Genomic DNA, 19555 nt, shown 5'->3' with positions numbered 1-19555 from the left:
CTATCAGTTCCAGCCTGGCCAAGACACAGTGCTGTCACACTGATCTTGTTACTCAGTTTGGGACTATAACTAACATTTGATATTTTGTAAGGCCATAAACAGATTTATTTTGTCTCCATACCATGAAAGAGTTTATTGTCATATTTGCAGCTCTTAACTTGCAGCACATATCCCAGAATATCATTCCATACATCACTGGAATTGTTAATAACAGAAAGTTTCAATTCTAATTTAAGGGACTAGAATTGCACCATCAGCTACTATGTTTAAAAGTTTTACACTGTGGAAAAATGTCAAAACTATTACAACTGACAGGAATTTGAGAGTACAGCATTCATCTCACCAAAGTGTAAAAATATAGTTACCATGTCACATCCATAAAGGCTGTAAGCATGATGCAAGCTCTTCCATTCAAAGATACTAACAATTACTTGATTCCCTGCAAAACTTTATTTCCTTTAATTCAAAACTTTTGGGTTCTTTTTTTCCAGAAAAAAAAATCAAATGCAGCAGTTACATTCTCTTTAATGAGTAGAAGCTTTAAAAAAATATTACATGCACAGTTAAGCACAGATCCTCTAAGAAAATAACCCATAGTTCAGGATAAAAGCAAGAACATTCTTTCAAATGCACATTTTCTTTAGCAGGCTATAGATTGTTGTCTTGACTGCCCTTCATATATGGTAATCAAGATAGATGCTGGAGATGTTACAAGAAAGAACAGTAAACACCAAAGAAAGTAACCTAGATAAATCTTCAGCATAAATAAACCTCAGTTGGTAGGGAGCCAAACAGAGTAATCAGCAAGCGACCTGCGTTAAATTAGGTCATACCCTCTCTCTTCTGTCATCAAAACAACTACTGTGAAAGACCTTTAATGTATTTAAAATCCCAGTGGATTTATTGACAGTACCTTTGTCTGGACCATGCCTGGTCTCTGGTCCCTCAAGTGCTCCAGGGTAGCAGCAATATCAATCTCTTTAGCACCTGCAACAAACCACAAATTGGGCTGAGTTCAGAGCACAAGATAATCCATGCTGCATCTGTCAATCTCTTGCTATCGGGTTCCCTTTGGGCTAACAGTCCAATTGAAAATTATTACATCCATCTCTCAGCAGACTTGGCAGGCAGCTGCAATTTTTGTCTTCATATAGAAAAATAAGAGGTTGGGGGACCTTTTACTAACATTAATTCAAGAGAAGCCAGAGAAAAACAAATTCTTAAAAATCTCTCTGCACCTAGAGCAGAATATATTTTGTGGAACCTGAGGGTCTGTCATGGCAATGCCACTGAGCATCCCTTTGTCACTTCTAAGAGTAGGCACTGAAATAAGGGCTTGAACCACATGAAGATTAATGCTGCAAGAACAAGATTTAGGTGACCTTTTTTCACCTGCAGCTGACATCCAGAAAGCCTGTCTGTGGTTTCCTAGTTCAGGACCTGTCAGACCACCTTGCTGTGGTCACTGTTTCACCTGGCCAATCTATGGCATTTTCTTTAGGCTCTATTCCAGGTGTCTGGACACAGCTGCCCTGTAGCCATCAGCAGAACCAGGGCACGTGAAATAGGCACAGACAGCCTGACTGGTGTGGGTCTGGCTCCCTGCCCCATGCATACAGAGGAGCTTTCTTTTAATACATGAACTGTGGAGATCAAAGCAAGTCCTTGAGCCTCTTCCCTGTCTTACAATCCACAAAGACTAGAGAACTCAAGGGGACAGGGAGATGCTGATTTCCTCCTCAATTTCCTCCAATGACTGATATTTCAAGACCACCCTTCTCATTTTCTTTAAGTGTCTATCTAATCTGATGTTTTATGAAGGGATTGAGGGGGAATCAGGATTTTGGTTCTTCCTGTATGAGCTTGAAGAGCAGAAGCCTGACTGGAAATCCTTTGAGGTAAAAATTTGGCTTTCTTGTATCTGCTCCCTTCTGCATCTCCCAAGAACATCCGACCGTACCAAAGCACCAGTCAGATGAGCAGAGGGTCATCCTAATGCAAGTGTAACTACCCCATCTTTGCTCCACTATGCTCTACTGCCCTGGCTGGCTGTTCCTCCTCCTAGGGCTGATGTGGGCCCATAGCTACAGGAGCTTGGAAATGTGTTGACCTCAGGTCTCTCCTCAGTCGTACATTCACTTTTGTCATTGGATGGTTTATCAAGGGCAGAGATTGGCCACAATTCTGAAATCGGCTCTACTTTAAGGGATACTCAGTGGCGTGCTCTGAAGAAGATTTGTCAACTCCTTCCCGTTGCCTGGTCCTACGGATTTCCTGGGCCACCCTCTGCCAGTTTGGGACTTTCTTCTGGAGGCATTTAAATATCCCTGAATATTCACAGGGGTCTCAGTGATCAATCTGTGGGCCATGCACCTAGAGCATTGCTGCTGTAATGTAACTTGTACACACCTAGAACACATACTTGTTGAGTTCCCAGAACTGGATTTGGCAAATTAGACCCAACATTTACCACACTTCCTACAACTCTTCTAATTTAAGGGCTTGTCTACCTGTAGTTAGGTTCATATCAATGTAAACATCACGCACCTCCTCATTTACTCAATTCAACTTTACAGCTCAGCACCATCTTTTAAAAAATTCAGAAAAGTAATGAATAGTGAATGATTTAATTTGGCTTCCTTGATAAAATATATGAAATTATATTTAAAAATAACATCAACTCTACAAGAATAATTGATTTGGAATATGTTCTTCAAATCAATGAAAGTATGTTCTTCAGCTGTATCAGAAATGGAATGAATTCATTCAGTAAATATAATAGCGACAATTTAGAAATGGTATCTGACAGACAGTTTTGCTAATTACCATGGGTTAGGGCATTGCATGCCTTTTGCTCCCCACCCCTCCCCAGGATTTACAGCGATGAGCTTTGGAAAAAAATAGAAGGTTTTATTTTAAAATTAAAACTCCCCGAATCTCCTTACAACAGAGCAAAGCAATACTTACATACACAGTAAAGTCTGATAACAGTGACAGTAATTAGACCTTAAATCTGTTGCAGGTTTTGCAGTGGCAATTCATCTAGAAAGCATCACTAAAGGTACCCTCTTCACAAACTCTAACACAGTACCTCTCTTCAGTGTTTACTCTCACACGTACATGTACAATTAGGTGGGATTTTCCTGTTCCACCACAGCTGTGGATGGAAGCAGAGCTATGTGAGTACTGCACATGCTTTACAGTCTCACTTGTAGCCTTGTTTGATTACCAGGAAACAAAACATTCCAGTAGCATCTTGGTTCAAAGTAAGAGGACTTCTCCTTTCAGAAATTAAGATACTAGAAATATTTAAGACACTGTCATCCATGAACAAGGTTAAGCATGGTTCTGAGATTCCCAGGTGTATGTTGCAAGGATGAGCCCAGAGATCCTCCCACTGCAGCTGGCAGGCTCAAGTACCCAAGACTGTGAACATGTATGTTCCCCCACCACTGAGAGATGATCTTTATTTGAAAATACCCTCAGCACAAAAAAAGTTCATGACAAGACATAGTTACACCCTTTAATGGCCAGACTTCTGAGTTTACCTTTAAAAGAGTTAATTTCTCCATTTCTGTGATGCAGATTGCAGGCATTTACTAGTGAACTGATGTTTGCTTTTTTGTCATCATTAAAGGAATGACATGAGTAATAGTACGAACAACATGTGATTAAAAAAATCCTGATTTAGTGAAACACCAAAGCATATGCATGCACTGGAACATAGGAACAGTCCTAGTGGGCTGGTGTGTTTAATGGGATGCTTGTTCTGAAGTCTTTTGTCAGTAAAGCCCCTAAAACAACAGTTTTTACTGACTAGTGTCCCCAGCCCATTGGTTGTGATCAGCAGGTCACCCAGAAGCATTTCTGATGTCCTCAGCCACAGGTAATTTTAAGGAAAAGCAGAGCAAATCAAGAGTCTATTGAGATGCCATTGGGTTAGAGACAATCCAAAGCAGAGACATGGATTGGTCTGCTACACCCTTTTCTCCACCTCTGAATGCCTTAGATACTGTGGTGATGGGAAATACGTAAGTGCCTGGAGAGACTGATCAATGAAACTTAGTGCTGCAAAGACAGGACACTGTTTCAGAAGAAAAACATCTTAGAACAAGAAAATTCACAGGACGGGAGATGAAATCAATGGCATAGGAAAATGCCAGCATGACTTGTTCTCTCTATATATGGGTAAGCCTCTCTTCCTCCTCAGTATCTACATGTTCTGCATCTATTCCCTTATTGTGAGTAAAAAAAAAAGGTGTTTAAATATATACTGCTAGTCTTCTATTAAATCTCATTTTGTGATGAGGGCTTTTTTCTAATTAAGCTTAGGATACTCTGCTGCTGGCTTTTGTTAATTCAGCACGCAACCTCTGACATCTGCAATAGTTTTCTGTAAACCTGTAAACCTGTAAAAAGTTTTCTGGTGGCAGACACAGACAAATAAAGAAATTTTCAAGGCACGAAGGGAGGTCTGAACCCAACCTGCCTTCACAGGTGAGAAGAACTCAGTGCTTAAGTGCAGTGTGAAGTTTCAACTATCTTTGGAATTATTTTTCTGAAGTCTGACACAAATTCAACACTTTCTTTGCCATGCTGAGGCTTTCTCTTTTATCTGGGAGTATGACAATGTGGCATTACATTCTATAGTACCCAATAACAATTTATTTATGCTTTTGAGCCATTTCAGGTGGCAAAAACTACAGCATATGCTACACGACATTGGGAGAGATGGATATTGCATCTAAGGACATTAGGGTCAAGTCATGCTCTCACTGAGATGGCTGCAAAATATCCACACACTGCTAAGACATTTGACACATCGCTTATCTGGAAAGCCCACATACAAACTAAATTTGATGCAGTGGTTTAGAGCAAAAGCTGGAAGAGCTTGATCCACTGGTTCTAAGGATATCCAATTACTGGAAGTGTTTGGCTTAGGCTTCTAACCTATTGAGTCCAGTAATAGATGAAGACGTCAATTTATTGTCATACAACAAATAATCCACAGGAAGGGTTAAAAATACTAGGCTGGAGAGCAAGTGACATTTGGAAAAGAAAACAAAATATGTCAAAAAGGCAGTATTTTCTATCCTTTATTCCCACCAATATATATCTGTCTGCTGCTGGTTTCAGAAGCTAAAGAGAGGGATAAAAGAAGAAGCATTTAAACAATAAAGAACTGCCTTTTCACCTTTTGACTGTATTTTACTCAGCAGGGAATAAATTTGGGTTGTGTTTGTGACAGGCTTTTCACAATGGATTTCATTGCTTGTTTTAAATGCACATATGAATGTAACTTAGTGTGAGACTGAGCTAATATTGTACCAGCAGTATTGTGAGAAATGACTGTGCAAAGTGCTATTTTTTTAAAAACAGAACATACATTTGCAGTAATTCACTGTGAGCCAGATACTGCCAGTCTTTCCCTGCCCCTAGCAGCTCAGTGAGCTGTCTGAGTAAATATGTCTGAAAGCACTTCCACACCAGTGCAAGCCAGATTTTAACTTCAGTAATTAACTATCATCTTCCTAAAGGCTTGAAGCATTCACAGTGAGTGCACAACAACCCACATCAGGAACATTAACTGCATAAACTAAAAGAAAACAAGAGAAGATGCAAGCTGAATGATATTTTGCCCCCAAGGAGAGAAGCGGTTTCTGAAGTTTAGGGTCATATCCTTTGCTACCCTCTCTCTCCCCGCAGGCATGAATGCTGGATGCATGCTGGCACTTAACAGCTGGTGCTCCTGATTAGCAGATCTCAAGGGGTTAAAGTGTTTGCCCTTAGACAGTCGGGCAAGTGGAGTAACCAGCACGTCATAAAAACACGGGTAAATTCCCCTTTTCTCCTGCAATAAATAATGACCCAGCCTAATTCTGGCTGCGATAGGCTCCATGAGGTTACCAGCAGCTCACAATATCTAAAATCATTGTGAATTACCTAATATTAAGTTTTATGACTATAATAATGAAAGCTTCCCTCTCTTCTCATTCCCCTAGACATGGCAGGGGTCCTATTTTGCTAAGCACAAGACACATGAGAAATACTCTGTGGAAGATGGTCCCTTCCACATTGTAGCAGTACAGCTGCCACTATGATGGCACAGGAACATGACAGTGTTTGTCAAGAGGAGTAACATTGTTAAATGTATCAGCTGGGAAAAAAATGAAGACATATCATTAAAAAGTTTTTTTTTCAGGTTCAGCAAACTACAGAGTTTGTGCATCTGAAAATATGCTGGGTTGGGTTTTTTTCAGTTATAAGAACAATCAGCATTTGTTACATAAATGCATGAGAAGTTTTAGCTTAATTAAGGTAATCTTTGAGATTTTTATGTAATAGGCTTGAACATACACTGAAAGTAAAGTCAAATGTTCTGTTTCATTCAGTACTAATGAAAAGTGGAATGTAGATTCTGTGAGACTGATAGAATTTTATATTAAAGCTCTGTCTTAAAAGGAATATTTTAGATTAGATGCTCTGAATTTTCTGTGTATTTATAAAAATAAAATGATGCTTAAATACTTCATCAAAGCAGTTATTTGTGGGGGGTTTCTTTTTAAATAATCCAAACTGAAGAGTTTTCTTTGTGAATGTTTCACAAATACATTTTGCTCATAAATATTAAATTAAAAAGGATTTTTCTAGTTGGGAAAAACTTCCAGATCTACCGGCACATATGCTCAAAAAGATATGATTATAACTCTGCAGAACAGCTATAAATTTGTTACTGGGAGTCCTAAAGGATGGCTTGGTCATTAGGGGGCTATGTTTAGATAGATTTCAGTTCTCTTCCAGACTGAGACTTTGACTTCCTGCACTACTTGGGCTAAATCATTAAATTCACCCTATGTTTCACATCATCATTTATAAAATAAACCTTTTTTTTTCCTACCTAATGAGTTGTTACGAAAGCAAATCCATTAATGATTATAAGGTACCTGGACACTAGAGAGGTGAAGACCTAGATAGATCCTCTTATTTTTTTTTCCAATACCCTTTGCACCTTTCTTAGCCCTCTTGCTGTTCTCCTTGATAATAAAGTGATTGCAATGCTGAATATATGAGGTAGGAGTCATGCTGAGCAGTTGTAAAGGGGGGGTTATTAGCACCTTTACCATTTCTCCTTAAGGAAATTATGATGATCAGTGTGGGAATAAGCATTTATCCCAACAGAAAAAAATTGAGTACTAAGGGCAATACAGAAATGACCCATCAAATGCCTTTTTTTCCTAGCAGAAAGTATTCAGCTTCATTCTAGTCAGATATGACCTGCCTAATGCATCTTTTTATATTTATTATATTGTATAGATTTTGAACTAGGCCTTGAAGGGCAAAGGGACTTGTTAGCCAAGATTAAAAACTGGCTTGTTAAAATCTTGAAGGAACAGTCCCTACTACAGTTCTTTATGCTGTTGTTGCTAGAAGCTGAAAAAGAACCAATTAGTGTTTGCAGGATGCTGCTGATCAGCAGACTTTAGCCTTGGATCCTGCACGGCTCAGTATTCCCAGGCAGCCGGGAGTGCTGTGCAAGATACACTTGTAATAATGTGAAACAGCAAAAAATACACTTGAGAAATAAGGGGAAACAATACAGTGCCAGCGAGGACACTAAGCTGTCTCATCACAGTGTGCCTGTGTTTAGGAAGAATACAAGTGTTTGTCATGTTTGGGTGATGGCTGCGTGACTCATGTCTAAAAGTGGTGCGTCATGGTCACAGCAAACTGGCGCGCGGCGGCTTTGTGCTGCTTTTCTTCCCTCCCCATCTGAAGAGTGACAAGGAGGCTTTCTTTGGTCCTGGATTTTCTGGCCCTTTTCTGCATTCAGCTTTGCCACAGCAAGGGGATAGTGAACTATGGAGACCAAAGGACAGACAGTAAATAGATCCAGGCCTGTCAGGAGCCTAATACACTAACATACCCATCTACACTTCTGTCTGCCATAGTGCATGGAGACAGGAGTGGGCTCTCTGGGGAGTTAGGAGGGTAAATCAGCACTCATGGACTATTACACTGTCACAGCCACGCTGTTTCCAATGTCTAATGTAGCTGGACATAGCACAGATATGCTGTAGATTTGCAAATCTAAAGCCCTACATGCCTCCAGCTTCCCACTGACAGCTTCTAAAGGAAGGCTCATGTAGCTGCCCCAGCAAGTGTTTGCCCCATTGAGTACTTAATGTTGCAGCAAAACACTTAATCACACCATATGAGGGGCAAACTCAATCTGATTAAAGAGAAAAGGGTCATAACTAGGGGGAGTGTAACACCACTTCTTCACTGACCATTAGTTTTAATAGCAAACCGGTAATATTTACTAACTAGCTTAGTCTCAAAGGCCCAACCTCATCTCATCTACTCCAGCCATCCTTGAAGTTCGAATTGGAGTTAGTCATCTCCTCTCTCAACAGCCAAGAGAGTGAGGGTAAGCTCTGATGGGCAATTCATTTGCCTGAGAATTATCCTCCAGAGGTGCGGATTGTTCTCCCTGATGACTGAGGAGACCCAGACAACTAGGTTAGGTGAGATGCTTAACACTAGATGTTTTATTTGCCGTAAGCTAGCAGGAATGAACCTGGGCTGAGAAGAGCTGAGTTTCTGCTCTTCACTTCTGGGCTCACAAATGCTAGAATCTGCTAAAGCTTACAGTGTTTGAGATCTGTGCTTTGTGTCTGTAGCCTTCGCTATTTCCCCTACTTCCACATTTGGTGATTTTGAGGGAAATGACAGAGGAAAGGCAACATGGAACCACACAATGAAAAGAAAACCAGCAGTACAGTGTAGTGAAGGCCATGGAAGTGAAAAATGTGTCCTATGAGTAACTGCTGTTTGTATAGTGCTGTGCTGCAAAGAAACAAGAGTATCATCTTCCTTCAACTTGCATTGTCTAAGTGCCCGCTAAATAAAAAACACTTGTAAGTATTAGAGATAAAAAGGGGCCTGATCATCAGCTAGAAACTACAAAAAAAAAAAAGCAATTTTCATTTGTAGTTATCCAGTGTAAATATCCCCCCTCAATGTTTGCTGCTGTAGCTCTGCTCTTGGCCAGGAGGATCATTTGATGCTTTTCATGGAAAGAGAAAAGTGTCAGCAAGATCCTAGTGAGGCCTACACTTTTCCAGATAACAAAAAAGATTAATGTGTTCAGGTTGGCATTTTCATTATAAGCTTATTCACTCTTTGAGATGAACAAAATCTGTGTGCATGTGTGTTCAGTTAAGGATGGATCCAGCCTATGCCTGAGTCAGTGAACTGTCTGTAATTTCAGACAAAATACGTAAGTGCTTCTATGCACCTAACAACAACCCAAATTAAAACTTCATTACCTTTATTAAAAAGAAAACCAAACAAAACCAACTTCAACAAAAGTGCCCAATGGGCAAAGCAAGCATGTAAGTGGAGAAGGAAGTGCTTAAAGTAATGAAAGTGAAGTAATTAAAATGATTGTGACAGTCATGCAAACACAGAGTATACATTACATATATGCATTACATAATGTGTTACTGTTTACACATTTTATATTAATACTTGAAGACTGCATGTAATAAATGTACAAATGTCATATGGCTTTGTCAGTACACAGTCCAAAGGAAGATGACACTGAAGATGGAAGACCTAGGCACAATCTAATATTTTAAAAAATAATACAGGGAAAAAATGCTTCTAAGTTTTACACTGATTTTAACAGCCTTGCAGGGAGAGAAATTCACTGCTGACATGTCAGTTTTTAAGTTAATATCCTTTGTCAATGCAGAAAAAAATATGCAGAAACCACTCACTGTAACTGAATGCAAATGGATGCTAATTTGAGGACCAATCCTTCCTCACTTCCAGTGTGTGTGAGAATTGTCATTGTATTCCATACACAATAGGAATTGTTTCTCTTCTACAATTAGATTTCCTCCACCCTCCCCAGAAGTTAAAAGCAAAATAAATATGCCTAAATTGCTACAGAAGAATTGCTAAAGAAATGGATGTTAATGAGTTTTATTCCTTATGGAGTAAAATATCCCATAATCATCTATTGTCACTGTAGAAAATATCAGTGCACACATCTAAATTCAACTTACATGTGCATGTGCAGACACACACACACACAAAGCACATATAGAGCAAGCATTGTGAATGTGCTGTTACTTCCTGGTAATAGATGTTCCCCAGGATCAGCTCCCATGGAGTTTTACACAATTTGCTTCTTTTAGTATCTCTTCCAGAAACTCTCGGTACATTACCTGAAAGGCAGTTGATCTCCAGGTGATGAATCAAACACGAACAAAGTTAAGATGCTTATTGCAAAAATGACATTTATGAAAACATGTCTCACTAGGCCTTAAAAAAATCTTCAAGTCCCCTTTGGAAAATATGCACTTGCTTTCCAGGAGACACAGAAGTAGCTCGCCTACATAAATCTATTAAATTGTAAGAACTACATTTTACATTACTTTTATTTTACGTTGCACGTAGGTGGTAAAGCTCTCACAAGACAGTACATGGAGTGACCTGAATAAAAGATGCAACTGTTATGGATTCATTCTTTAAACTCTTTAAACAGAGTTTATTGTTAAAAGTGACTAAACTGGTCCAGCTATAGAAACGGTGGAATAACTACACTTTAGCTATCAAACTGTACCCTTTACAGCCAGAAGACCACCACTGGTCAACTGAACACTTCTCTGCTGCATAAGATTAGCTACCAGAAAAGAAATTATTTTACTCTCTGTATATAAACTTCCTTTTCCAAACACGTGCCCAGTTGCTTTCAAAGCAGTAGCCCAGTACTTCTACGACCCAGCCTTTTCACTTTTCCATATCCTAACCTACCCATCTGTGGGAAAAAACATTGCCCAAATTCCTTATCTGCTTGTCTCCTCCTTAGTTTCAGTCAATGACCTCTTGTTTTCAAATTAGTCACTATCTCAAGCTGCTTACTGACATCAATACATTTCTTTCAGGGTCTTCCAGCACTCTATGGGGACCCCCCTTCGTGCTCCCTCTCCCAAGGAATAGCCCATGTCTGATCAGCCTTTCTTCACAACTCATTTGACCCTAACCCTGGATAATTAGGATTGCTTTCTACCATACTTTCCTACTCCCAAGTAGTTTCCAATAAAATCCTCAGAACAGCAAATAACTCAAGAAATATGGCACTTTTAGGGTAGTATCTGACCACTAAATTGTATACCAAAAAAAAAAAAAAGGGCAAAAGAAATTGTATCAATAACATGTTTGGTTTTATGCTTGAAATCTTAATATTCTGTAAAGGAAAGCACCTAAAAATGCAGACCATTCAACATACAGTGGGAAACATCAACCAAGAACACCTTCCCCATGGTCAGTAATTCATTTCAGAATAGAAGCTTGCAGAACATGCGAAATGTTTATCTTCCTTTTATGAACTGTTAATCAATGACTCCATACAGGCAATAACATGCAAAAAGCTTTAAAGCATTTTAAGTCCAAATGTGTTTATCAGAGGAAATAAACACTGTTTTAAACAGCTTTTTCTAAATAGTAAGAGTCTGCTGAGCATCTCAGGCTGGACCGTGAAAAACTGTCCTATACATTCCCTATACACTTGTGCATGTAGCTGGGGGCCCAGCTCTCATTGTGATTAATTATCTGCTGGGAAAGGCTGCAAGAACGAGCACTATTTGCCTAATTGTGTTTCCAGGGTAACTCATTACATAAAAGTTACAATACATAAATGCAGCTCATTCGAAAAACCGGCCTTATAACATACGATATGTTTACATGGACACGAGCAACTTCCTTTGGAAATTGAAATTGCAGCATTTCAGATTTACATGATTGGCATTACTGCTGCTGGGAACTGAGGCAGTCTTGTGGGCAGCACAACAGTAAACAAAGAGAAAAACAGCACAAACCCCAATTTTGTGGCTCTGTATTTTTTTTCCGTGTTCCTAGAGATAATAATGTGTCTCACCCAAATCTCAAAGACCAGCCATGTAATTAATTCAAACTTAGACCATGAAAACAATTACATTTTAAGATCTGAATTTTTCTGCTGTAGATTTTTTTCCAGAATACCACCTATTTCTAATCCCACTTTTTGATCCTCTAATCATTAATTACCTTAAAAAAAAAAAAAGAAAAAAAGAAATCTCCCATTTACACTATATGCTCTCTCAACCTCCGAATGAAATGTAGTATGTTAAATTTTTGTCTTCATGGGAGAAGCTTGATCCAGGGCTGAGGAAATATTTCCTCATTCACCAAAAGCATGACAGAAATAGTCAGCTCTAGAATTGTAGCAGCAAAACAGAACAATAGAATTCTCTCAGACTTTGTATAAGGACTCAAAAATAAGAAGATTGAATCCATTTTAGCACGAATATGGCCAAGCATTGCCTTTCATAAAATCCTTTCAGAGAAGAGCTAACCCCACAACTTCATTATGATTGTTAAATCCAAACAGCAGATAAGCAAAACCTCAGCAAGGGTTTAGATTAGCCCAAATCATTTGATCACGATGAGTCAGAAGGCGAATTAAGGAATCTTTTGTTTTGCCTTAAAATGTCACGGTATAAACTGCATCTGCTCAGGAGCTGACTCACAAGACCCTCAGACAATAGAGTAGCAGGGGCAAGGAAAGGACTTGGGGAGATAACCTCCATAGCCAGCCCCGGCCAGAGTGTGTGTGCTCATCAATTATAATCCAAGCTTTTGAATGCAAGAGAATAAACCGTTGGTTCGGCTTTGCTAAATCAAATCTTTTTTTGCTGGGTTTTAGAATTTGGAAATCAATACTTTAAAAGGATTTTAAAATTCATATTCGCCTTCCCTTTGACTCATCTCGTTTCAGCTAGTTCAAACACAAGAAAATGGATGGTCAGCAAACCCCAAGCAGCTGCTGGCTGGATGAATATCTAAAAATCAAACTATTATCTACACTATCCAAGCCTCTCAGTTCAGAAAAATGAAAGTGGGAAGACTCATAATCTCATCTTTTTTTTTTTTTTTTTTTTTTTTTTTTTTTTTTTTTTTTTTTTTTTTTTTGTGCCAGAAACACTCCATAAAATTGTCTTGCAATATATCACACTTTTAGTCACTACAATAAGCCTACGGGAAAGACATGAAATGAGAAAATTCTCAACTTTTCTCCAGATCACACAAAAAGAAAAAAAAAATCTGATCAGCTCAGCATTAGTGTGAGTTGGAGTGAGGAAGAAATATCAAGTAGAGTAAATCTAAATCATCTCATCTTCCCTAGTAACAAAGGATAAAACTTGTAAATACATCAAGAATGTTGAAATTCTCAGCAGAAATCAGCCTCAGAAAAACAGTCCCTATCAAAAATCCAGCAAGCATTGTTATCTACAAAAACAATCCATTATCATTTTCTGTATATATTTAAATCATGGAAATGCACATGGGCTGAACTAAATCACTCCTTCGCTTCTAACTCAAAACCAAAGCTTGTCCTAAGATGGCTGTCACGGAAATGAGAGGTGATTTGGTAACTGTCTTAAAACTCCAATACCCACGTAAAAGTAGTTATCATAGTTAAATAGATGTCATAGTTGAAACAAGTTAAATAGGATTTAAATATGCTACTGTAAGGTCAGATTCAGCACTGTTTCATTTTTCCTATTGCCTCGATGGGTATAGGATCAGGGTCTCTGCATATCACAGAATCACAGAACACCAGGCTGGAATGGGACCTCAAGGATCAACTCATCCAAACTTTCTAGGCAACAGCATATGAAGCCAGGAAGAAAAAAAAATATAGTAATAAATTACACAATAAATAGCTACATTAATTATTGGAACAATGAAACAAAAGGATATTCTCTGCATTGAAAGTTCCTGCTGATACGACACAGGAATGGTAGCACTGGATAGACACTGCTGCTCTCTGACTATTCCAGTATCTCAGATTATTTATTGTGGATGCTAGGAATAAGTGCACAGATGCAGTCATTGCATTTACTGCACTGAGGACAGTGAAATTCATCAAGAACCTCCCCCAACAGCAAATCCATCCCAGCTGCCCCCATGAGCTCCGGCACATCCCTCCACCAGCTCAGTTCACCCCCAAAGTACACCACGGGAGCATTTCTGCCCTCGGTACCAACTTTTACTGTCCTGCAGGTGCCCTGAGCAGAGATGCTTTGCCCTTTTAAATTTTCATTCTTTAAAATACCCTTTCTCAAAGGGGTTAGGGCCGTCAAACTGATGTGGCAGATGTCAAACACAAAATCCTCCCCAGCTTGATTTCTTTTCCCCTGCTTTAGGTTTTAGGAACAGGTCACTTGGTGGTGGTTTTCAGCATCTAAAATATTATGAGGGTTGGCAACAGCAGGGTAGAAGATATGAATTTATAACGTGTTTAATAGACTAAGTGTTAGCACTAACTCAATGAGCAGTAGAAGAAATTGTAAAAGAAAAAAGGCATTTACAGTTAACTGTCTAAGAGAATGCAGAGAAGTAAATCATTACATGAAAAAGGAGCTCCTTTGCCCAACCTATTAAAGACCCCACTAAAGAGCCATGGCATTTATTGATTGCTTTCTACTTTCCCACTGCTGAAACTAAGTACTCCTCTATTTACTTTGATTTAAAAATGCATTATTGTCTACTTTCTAATAAACCAGACCATGGAACAAGAAACTCAAATTATTCTAAGTTTATTCTTAGAAGTCCATGGTGGGGTTTTCTTGGTTGGGTTTTTTTTTTTTTTTTTGAAAGACTGAAGACCTTAATCCTTAAAAGCCTTTTTGAAAGAAGGGTTCCTCGATGCTGGCCCTGCAGCTGGGCCCAGATTGAAAGTGCACTTACATTTTTATGTTCAGCGCTGAAGGACTCTGAAGTTAGCCCTCGCACTGCACATAAAAGCTTTGGAAAGGGCATTCTTTGCCACTCGTGCAATTCATTCTCTAAGAAAAGGAAATGGAAAGAAAGATTTCATGTCCAGGGCTTCAGGCCTTTGATCATTTGATGAACATTGGATCCTCAACCTGGGCCTCCAGCTTCTCAGGCCAGACAAAGAGGGCCCCGGCCGCACAGGCTGGGCCGCGGCTCCCGCCCGAACAAAACCTTTGGCGGCCGCACAGTGTGACAGCCTGGGAAAGGCCCACCTCAGCAGGGCTGAGATGCCCGCTCTGCCCTTTGATCTTTCATTTAAACTCCAGCCAAAGCACCAGGTCAGGGGATTTTGCGTCGCACACCCCCACGGGCAGAGGGGAGCAGGTCAAGAACAAAATGGGGGTGACCGATCTCCAAAAAGCCCTGTGACGCCTTTCTCTGGCCAGTTTCACATGACTTGTCTGGCATTGTGAAGCGCTAAGCCCACACTTAAAATGGAATTTGACATTACATGGTACAATGGAGTCAGTAAATGGCATTCTTCAGTGCTTTTACAACAAAGTCAACCCTCCCTTAAGTGGCTGAAAGCCCCGAGCTAGAAAATACTTCTCATTTACTTCTATATGCCAATAAATTGCATATACTTTAAATCTAGCTTTCATTATGGCTTCCCCCTGCTGATGGCTGAAATGAGTGAACAAACACTTAACAAAGGTCCATGTTAATTTTACGATGTACCATTGCTCCTATTTTTAAAGTCTAGGTTGTCACGTGGCAAGTAATGAGCATTGGAAATATCTCCATGTTCCTTCACAGAGCAAAAACCTATTTTCCAACGAGCATGAAAAACTAATCTCATCCCACTGAAAAATTTATTTTCAGTACAGCGCAAAGGAGAAGGCAAACATACAACTTCTTTTAGCATCAGTGGCAAGTTCCACATGATGCTTGCAGGCAAAAAATTCAGTCCATGTTTGATGACACATGTTAACAGAATCTGGAGAGAAAAAAAAAAAAGCTGAAATCTTTCTAACGGGACCGGATGCCACTATGTCCCAGAGGACTGGAATATTCAGGATGCAGAAGCAGATGACTGCAAAGCATGGAGAGTATTTTTATCGACATATAAAAATATGTCTATGTTAGAAGATATTAAACAAAAACTGTGAAGTGATTAGAATTCAAAGAACTAAATACTGTTTCTCTCTATAAATTAGTATGTTTTTACAACTAATCCTTTTTCATTAAATACGCATGTGTGCATAAGGCCAGATGCAGCTGAAGAACTCAGGTTAAGAATCAATAAAGGCAAATTTGTTTATTTGGTCAGGTTTACATGCTCACTCTCACCCTCCTTCCTTCTGAAGACAGTATCTGTATTAAAAGTTGTTCAGTTCTAACAAAGATTATTTCAGAGTATCTCAAGAACTTCCCACTGTGAACAATTTACCAACCAAGAAAAAAAACGAATGATCCCAATCTTTAGAGAATCTATAAACTGTTCATTTTAACAAACAAGTCTATGTTTAGTTGACAGATTATTTCCCACGTCATAAAATTACATATCGCAGATGAGACTTCTAAGAAACAAGAAAGTTAAATACATTGTTCAACATCAAACAGATAGTGCCAGAACTGGCAATGGAGATTTATTTTCAGTCCTCTGTTCACTACAGTCTTTTTCCTTGTAAGAAACAAATCCATGCCAGACACGAGGCCCTGTCTGGCACCACCACTTCTACACGCGTTGGTGGCAATGGGCAGCTCTAAAAAGGAAAATAATCACATCTGACTGTCGTGGTGGGGCACGTGACAGGGGACTGGGCAAGAGCCATGACACAGCCTGGGATCTACCTCCTGTAACCAGTAAATTAGGGTTGTACAGCCCCAAGGCATCTCTAGTAAAAGCTGCAATAAACTATTTTAAATGATGAATTTAAAAATGCAAACACTGCTCAACAGCACAAACACACCTCTCATTCACAAAGCATTTCCGTTATGTATGAAAATAAAATTACAGAACATTCAGGAAAGAGTACAATTTGCCTCTAATTTATTCTCAGATTTTCTGTGAATATTGCTCCCCCACTGTTGTCATGGCAACACAAGCACATCTTTCAGTACTGAGGAAGTAACAAGCCTTTCGATTCTCACCTTTGGCCATTTTATTGAGAACCATGTCAATTAGAATGTAGGTTCCACTTCTTCCCGCACCATCACTGCCAACAGAAAAGGAAAAAGAAAAAAATAAAGCCTATCAATGTGCATCTAGACTCAACATGAAGGTACCTGCCCTTAATGTTATAGCGTTACACATGGTGGGAGAGGAGAGAATGAGGGGTTAAAGGAGGGTACTGAGAGAGGAGAGAAAGCTTGCACTGAATAAACACAAGCTGGTTGTGGAAGATTAACTACTACCCTGCATGGATAACAGGGCTTTGTTTTGATTTTTTAAGCCAAGTTGTGTTTATGCAAGAAAAGCATTTTGAATAACAGAGGAAAACCCTAAACCAGGATACCATCTCTGTTCCAAAAGGATACATATAGTGACCTTATAGTCACTTATATATGACATGAAGAACTCAGAGTAAGTTTGACTAGAACATTATCCAGAACAGTCAAAAATGCTGCAGATTGCATCTGAATGCAGTGGTGAGAGGGAATGCAGAGATCTCCTCAACAACAAATATTTGATTACTGAGGACTGCAATCTTTCTTCACTATATATAAATGGTTTGTTTTTTCTCTGTACCTTTCCCTTGAATTCTTCCCTAGTAGCAATGGCCAGAAAGAAATATTATCCTGTAATTCCTAAGAAATAGCTTTAACTTTTGTGTATCAATAGCCCTTCCTCAGAGATGTGAGACCCAGCCTCAGGAGGGGGAAATCTCCCTAATCTGAATGCAGCTTGTGTCCCTTTCAGAGAGCAACGTGTAATTGCCAGCGTGATGCTCTTTTAGAGCTGCTGTTAGCAAACATAATTAAGACTTTAAGTAAAAGCTTTTTTTCTTTCCTTCCCCAAAATTTTTACAAAGGTGCATGTGTGACCCATTAGGCTGGTATGTAGTTTTATTAATTAAGCCATTATTTTTATTGATAGCTCAATTTGTGTACAAGAATTAACGAAGGAAAAAAAATCACAGAGCAGCATGAAGCATGTTACTGCATTCTGTTTACAGGCAGGCTATGAAACTTAATTTCTGTAGACAGAGATATTTTTCTTTCAGTTACTAGATCACTGTTTAGAGAAAAGGAGCTAGTGGTAATAATTTTCTTTCTCTGTCCATGAAGGGAACAAAGACACAGTCTTATTAGTTAAGCTGAATAATGAGAGACAAGACAGCAATCGGGCCCCATAAAAACAAAAACTGCTGAGCTCATGGTAGATATTTCCATCCACAGTAAGGAAACAGCAAGAAACTTGAAGGCTCTTCATTGTGCATCAAATCATTCTTTTCTCACTTTTCCTGAAGGCAATGCAGACAAGCCCCCTCTGGAGCATGCAGCTCCTTGCATCTTCACTCGGCTGAGCCATACGTGAGAAACACGTCCCCTCCCTCCTCACTGCCATCCAATGTGAAGTGCCACATGTCAAACATCCTGCTTCTTAGCAGGGCTGTTTTTCTGTCATTATCTACAAGGATATTCTCGATAAATAAGTCAGAACCTCCAATGGCAAAACCCAGCATTAATGTTATTATGGTAAACTTTTCCACTGAACTGCCCAACAGCTTCCGTGTGTATCTACCACATTGTGAGACCCCAAAATACTCTGTGCATCAAGAATTACTCAATCTCTGGGCAGGTTTCCACTCCCTGACATTGCCCTCTTCTTACCCTGATTGCTAAAAACAAGTGAAGAAGAAATAAAACATAACTGAGTGTTAATAAAAGAAAGCAGACTAAATTGGGAGGGCATGCAAAGAACATCTGTAATTTTGAAGGAGATGTATGAAACTGAAGTGCTACTTGTACTAGAAAGTGTGGCCTAGTCACGGCTCAACATCGAAAAAATCATATGGAAGGATAATTTTATGATGAAAACAGATCCTAAGTATTAAACAGCATTAACAATCAGTTGAATTATACTTAAAACATTTAGCCTACCTCACTGTTCAGTGACTCGCGTAAAACTTTTATTTGCCCACTTTGTTTATATCTATGTTAAATTGTTACACATACAGATCTCTCTCAAGCTATTTTAGAAATTGTACTTGCCTGCAATGAACAACTACTGGACAAGAGCGACCCCTGTAGCACTTGTTTACTTTTCTGAAATAAAACAGACACAAAAAATTAATTAAGCATAATATATACTGTTTCTTTAAGCAATAAGAAAACGCAAATATTGCCGACTATGAAGAAATACTCAGGTTGATAGTTTCCTAATATAAAAAGCTGTTAGGTAGATAATCTTGTTTAAAGTTTGATTCTGGTTTGCTGCCTAAGAAATCCCAGAAAAAACCATTCCATTATTACTGTTATCTGGGCAAAATAAATGAGCTATTTTCTCAAATGGTTCATGTCTTAGCTCCAAAATTAGGATTATCTTGAGATGCCTTGATTTGGAGGCAAACTTTGAGTTCATGGGCTTGCTCAAGGAAATATCAAGGGGCATCAAACTGAATACAAAATTAAAAAAGGCGTTTCCACTACACTTTGTATAATGTGTGCTGATCTGTAACACCACCAGAAAGGCAAATGCCAAATCTCCTGAAACTCTTCT

General features: G+C 39.0%; 1 protein-coding gene across 1 annotated transcript in view; it reads right to left on the bottom strand.

Moving 5' to 3' along the window:
• Positions 1 to 19555, bottom strand: part of PTPRN2 (protein tyrosine phosphatase receptor type N2) — a 634832-nt gene that overhangs the window by 8415 nt on the left and 606862 nt on the right. Inside the window, exons 20-22 of the mRNA XM_066200727.1 lie at positions 19048 to 19101; positions 16984 to 17048; positions 914 to 987 (exon numbers count right to left, since the gene is read on the bottom strand). Coding sequence (XP_066056824.1) covers positions 914 to 987; positions 16984 to 17048; positions 19048 to 19101 — 193 coding nt within the window. The remainder of the gene's footprint in view (positions 1 to 913; positions 988 to 16983; positions 17049 to 19047; positions 19102 to 19555) is intronic.

This window comes from Chamaea fasciata, unplaced genomic scaffold (genome assembly GCF_029207755.1).
Source record: "Chamaea fasciata isolate MVZ Bird 193981 ecotype frontalis unplaced genomic scaffold, bChaFas1.0.hap1 SCAF_1, whole genome shotgun sequence".
NCBI lineage: Eukaryota > Metazoa > Chordata > Aves > Passeriformes > Sylviidae > Chamaea > Chamaea fasciata.
The sequence above is the reverse complement of the archived record's forward strand: the minus strand, read 5'-3'. Positions and strand labels throughout refer to the sequence as shown.